Source organism: Salvelinus alpinus, chromosome 21, assembly GCF_045679555.1.
Source record: "Salvelinus alpinus chromosome 21, SLU_Salpinus.1, whole genome shotgun sequence".
NCBI classification, from domain to species: Eukaryota; Metazoa; Chordata; class Actinopteri; order Salmoniformes; family Salmonidae; genus Salvelinus; species Salvelinus alpinus.
Window position 1 is genome coordinate 31,516,789 of NC_092106.1, and position 5,086 is coordinate 31,521,874.

General features: G+C 46.8%; 1 protein-coding gene across 1 annotated transcript; it reads right to left on the reverse strand.

Annotated features, from left to right (window-relative positions):
- Positions 1-598: 598 nt before the first annotated feature.
- Positions 599-4,360, reverse strand: LOC139548481 (tripartite motif-containing protein 42-like). Its single transcript, XM_071358181.1, has 5 exons — positions 4,263-4,360; positions 3,338-4,047; positions 1,097-1,835; positions 772-988; positions 599-655 (listed from the first exon to the last, which is right to left on the reverse strand). The coding sequence occupies exons 1-5, from the start codon at positions 4,358-4,360 to the stop codon at positions 599-601; spliced, it is 1,821 nt and encodes a 606-aa protein (XP_071214282.1).
- Between the last annotated feature and the right edge of the window lie 726 nt (positions 4,361-5,086).

A 5,086-nucleotide genomic window follows, 5' to 3' on the forward strand; every position in this document is an offset into this window, starting at 1 on the left:
TAGGTAATTAGATAAATAACAGTCCTCAGATTGATTTTAAAGTCAAGTCACGACACTTACCAAATTTTTCCGGACAGTGCACTTTCAGCAGTGTTTTAATTAGAATGAGTGGATTACCATGTCCCTGAGAGATGTGTGGGCTGTAATAGCAGAGGGCTGCTGCTGCTGGGGGTGATAGGATGTAATTATTTAATGTTGTATAACGAGAGGGTCACCTAGGACTCGTTAGCCTGATGCTAATGAGTGTTTTTTTTCATAGGTGATTAAAGAAAGATTTCCACTGTTTGCTCGGGGCACCGAGACGTGACGAAGACTATAATTTCTATTTTCAAGTGGTCAATACAATTTTATTCTGATTAGCCTTTATTTAACCAGGTGAATTAGTTAGGAACAAATTCCACATAGCAACAAGATGTGTGCATTGTGTTTATTGAAAAAATGGAATAACTCACTTTTTCAAAGTTACTTGCTTTATTTTTGTTATGCAGTGTATGTTTCTGTTTGATCATGTAAGGTAATATGTGTAAAGGGCAGATTGTAAGTAGACATATGGAGTATGAGATTTGATGTGTGGGATCTTTATTTCCTGTTGTAAGAGTTAGATTTCCTGTGTCACGGCTGCCTTGGCCTCATCTCCCTGGCACTCGGTGTTCACCTGGGAACAATGACAACATGAACAAGTTAGTTGTTAGTAATACTCATGTACATCAAAATAGGATTGGGCTCACAATCAGTCAGTGAATGTCATTGGTCATGTAATACCACACTCACTCTGTAGGAGGAGCTCCACACGCCGGCCCCGTTGACAGAGCGTGCCCGGAACAGGTAGTGTGTGTCTAGGCAGAGCCCGGCCGTCTGCAGGTTGCAGGTCTTCAGCCCCACCAGGACCACTCCCTTCCCCTCCTCCATGGCCATCCCCAAGATAACCGCATCCTGGAAGTGGATGTCAAAGGTCTTCACCTCCGCCCATGGGCAGCATCCAGAAGACCTACACAGACAGATAAATAGCTATCATCATATTGGATAACTTCTACATAGATATAAAACAATACATTTGAAGTTTAATTTCTGAATAACTCCATAGTTGCTCTTTAACTGTACCTCCACTGTGGCTCCACTGACGATGTGCTGGTAGATGATGGGGGGCCTGGGCAGCAGATGGCGTTCCTTATCGCTGCAGTCCCCAGCTGACAGGCCCAGCTGTTCCTCCATCACCAGCTTCCTGTGGCTCCTGGGAGTCCGGGGGCTTCGGGGTGAGTACGCCAGGGTGCGGTGGGGGGTCCCTGGGCATGATGGCAGCTGCACCACCTCGCAGCACCCCTCCAAAATGGGTGCCTCCATGCCGGTCGCCACGGCAACCACTGCAGCCACTTCGGGGCTCTTCCAGTGGAGGTGGGTCCCCAGCAGGCCCTGCAGGTCCCTAAAGAGAGCATCAAAGTCCATCTTCATCCCCTTGAAGGGCTCCCCCTCCTGGAGAGTCAGGGCAGAGCGATGAATGTCCCCGTTGACCCTCTGCAGCCACTGGGTCAGAGCCACGACCCCGGTCAGGAAGGCCACAGTGTTGGGCTCCAGGAGGGCCTGTTCAGAGATCGTCTCCAGCCCAGTCAGGGAGCTCAGGAGTGGGGCAGAGGTCTGGAGGAAGTCAATGGCTCCGCTGCAGGTGCTGGAGGTCAGATTTTCCAGCTGTGAGAGCAGCAATGCCTCCTGGTCTAGCAGGACATTACGGATAGACAGGAAACCCTCGCGCACACGGCGTCTTAGCTCGGTGCCGTCGGAGCCCGTCCGGGCCCTCAACTGGTCCATGGACACCATGTCAGCTTCACACTGGGACTTCACTACAGCCACGTGACGGGTGCAGCAATAAACATCTGATACAAACTTAACTTCCTGTATTAACTTTTAATGAATTAACTTTGAGTTTACTCTGCTGCAAGTAATCTGTTTGACATAATATTCCCTCTAAGCTGTGCACGTGCACGTGCGTGGGCGCGCAGCTCCCCTCGGATGGCCGGGCAGAAGAAATATCAGCCCATGCAGAGAAGCATGAGTTTGAACTTCACTCAACTTCCTAGTTTTTCCCTTTAGTTAACACTATCAACGTTTCACTATACTGTGGAAAATTGTGCTCAAATCAACGCAATATTAGCCACTTTCAATGTAACATACTGAAACAAAACAAACTATGCAAGACTTAGTATGCAAAACAAACTGTGTAAGAGATTTTCTTGTAGGCAGAGAGCATTGGCGTATTATTCTATTGCATTGACAGGCATGACTCAGACCCCTACTCTACAGCGCCATAACCAATCAGAGCTGCAGTAGGCCTATATGCAAATAGCCATAGTCATATATGGATCTGTGCCATTCACTTTGAACTTGACTGTGTTAACAGCATGAGCGGTCACGAGTAGATGCGCTTGTGATCAAAGCTGAAGCCACCTGTGCACATTTGTTCATATTCTTTGCTAGTTAGAGAGTTATTAGCCCGGTTATCGCTAATTTCTAGTCAACAATGGGGGAGGGGTTGCTTCCGACAAGAGCACAAAATGTCTGCATTTCTAGTCATCTTAGAAAAGCCAGTCAGGTAAAATTATTTTTTTATGTGTTAAAGGGGCAGTGTTGTATTTTGAGACGGTCTTGAATAAGCTAAGTAGCCAATAGGCAGAGGGTAGCATAATTTGTCTGATTTTCTGTAATAATAGTATGGGAATAATAATGAATTTTATTTTGTAAAGTGGTTTCTTGCATCAAACAAAACATTTTAAGCCATCTCCTCGTCTGATGGACAAGTGGATAACAAGGTAATGTTGAATGTAGGCTTACATTGAACACCACACATTGGCTGCTACTGTAGGCTGATTGATAGAACAGCTATTTCCATGTTAAAATGTTATGGGATGTATTTTTCCCCATTGCTTTTGATGGTAGGCCACTCTGATAGACATACATTATGATCAAATATCCATAGTAGCCTACCTGACCACTGTTAAAACTGGAACTTAAAGCGAGTACGACCTCAGTGTTCACAGTAAACTTGCGCTGGAATTTGCACTGAATTTTCTAGATGTTCAAATTTGTACTCAGCAGACCTGAAATTTGCTCAGTGCCAAAATTTTTTTGAGGGAACATTGGCTTCCATTACTGTGGTTCACAAAGATGGGATTTTGAGAATGTATTTTTTACTTGCAGTAATTAAGATGTGAAAGCTTAGCACTGGTAGATTCTGGCTGCACTTATGAAAGCTAATTAACTGAACAAAAGCTGTTTGTGCAGCAACATTAAGATGTCAAATTAATGACATAAATCCATGAAATTAGAGTAGTAGACATGACCTTACCCTTCCCAGCCTGCTCTAGGGAATTGCGGATGCCCAACTCCCTGTGGGCGCGGGCCTCGTGGACTGGTGACACATCGTGTCCCTGGTGCCCCTGTTCCATGCACGCCTGGCACCCCAGAGCTCCGTCGTCAAGGCAACAGTGGGACAGGGAGCGGTCGTGGTGGATGGGGCATGGATCGCGGCACCCGCTCTCCACGGGCTCCGTCAGCACGTGGGCCTGGAATGCCCGTTTGCCATGGAGTTTTCTCAGGCACTTGGCACAGTAGTTGAGGCCGCAGGTTTGGCAGTAGCGCTGGGCCTCGCGCTGCTTAGAGCAGATCTCGCAGGCGGTCATCCTCAGGGGTAACTTCTTGGCACGGGTGTTTTTGGGTTGCTTCACCCGTCTCAGGCCCTCAAGCCTTTCCAGGAGCTGCTCAGCCATGTTAGCCAGGAGAAGGTTCTCTGGGAAGGGCCAGGCCTCGCCGGGCTGGAGGGAGTAGTGGACCAGGCAGCAAGGGCACTGGGAGCAGGGCTGAGGTTGCTCGGCATCAGAGGCCTTGGTGCTGGATGGCTTCTTGCGGACGCCTTCCAGGCAAGGCCGGCAGAGGCAGTGGCCACAGGGCAGAGACACAGGCTGGAGGAGGAGAGTGTCACAGGCTGGGCAGCACAGGTGGAGAGCCAGGGAGCGGGTCACTGGGTCAAACTCAGTTTTTGTCTGGGCATCCTGAGAGCTAGAAGGGGTAACAGGCAGGCTTAGGGGTCAGAGAGGGGAGAGCTGGAAAAAATACTAATGTAGTCATCACAGTTACACTACAATATCATCCCCCCACTATGCCAGACATTTTCAGATGACTATTTCTGTTATTCCTGTCCATATAAGAATAAAAATAATATATGGCACTACTTCAGTACTTGTTAGGCTTTTTATCTGTTTCAGGCTTCATACCCTATCTCCTTTCCTGCGTGTTTGGCTTTGGGGTTGTTGCGCTTCTTCGAAGACCTCAAGCGCGGCCAACAGCCGGATTCAGAATCAGTACCAAGCATTCTTGTATTAGATAAGAGATTCCCAGTTGTATTTTATGCGATATCCTAAAGAAAACCATGTCATTATTAGATTTCGCTCGTTAGGCTAGCCTACTTTCTATTTCACTCATTGGCCTACATTTTGGTTGCAAATTCTACTAGAGATCTTTATATTTAATTAGCCTAATCTAGTTAATTAATCTGCATTTTTCATTGCATTGCAGATGGGCCGCTACTGAGGCACTTACGTTCTTCAGCACGTCTGAGTGTGATCAAAAAGTGAAACTCGCGGGAATATCTCAGCTGTTTTACTATGACGTACACTTTCGGCCGTCTATGACGTTATTATGGCAGCGTCCGTGGCGGCCGAATTATGTGGTAACCTGGTCAAATTCCAAGCCCAGCGCTTTAATATGATTCTCTACAGCCTATTTCTTCGAAGTGGGGAAAAAGTTGATAAAACACTACCAATAAACACATCACTAGAAATGGCCACTAGATGGAGACATTGTATTAAATTTGACATTGGATTAAACACACACTCCCCTTCTTGGCTTCCATGGCAACCCCCACGGTAACCTTTCCCCAATAGAATCTTTCCTCCACGGGAACCACACCTGTTGGCATTCTCACAAACAATCGCAAAATTGTTTCAATAATATATAGAACTTTTCTTGCAGCTCTGGTATATAAAGCTTTTTTGAGGCCTTGCTCACAATTCATTCTATGGCAGCACAATGATCAAAC

What these genes read in the sequence shown, in the direction of transcription:
- LOC139548481 (XM_071358181.1), bottom strand. Translation starts at nt 4,360, where the DNA reads ATGCTTGGTACTGATTCTGAATCCGGCTGTTGGCCGCGCTTGAGGTCT. An exon ending in CCTAGAGCAGGCTGGGAAGG is followed by an intron (nt 1,836 to 3,337) that starts GTAAGGTCATGT and finishes ACGTGGCTGTAG; the next exon opens with TGAAGTCCCAGTGTGAAGCT. An exon ending in TGTGGAGCTCCTCCTACAGA is followed by an intron (nt 656 to 771) that starts GTGAGTGTGGTA and finishes CATTGTTCCCAG; the next exon opens with GTGAACACCGAGTGCCAGGG.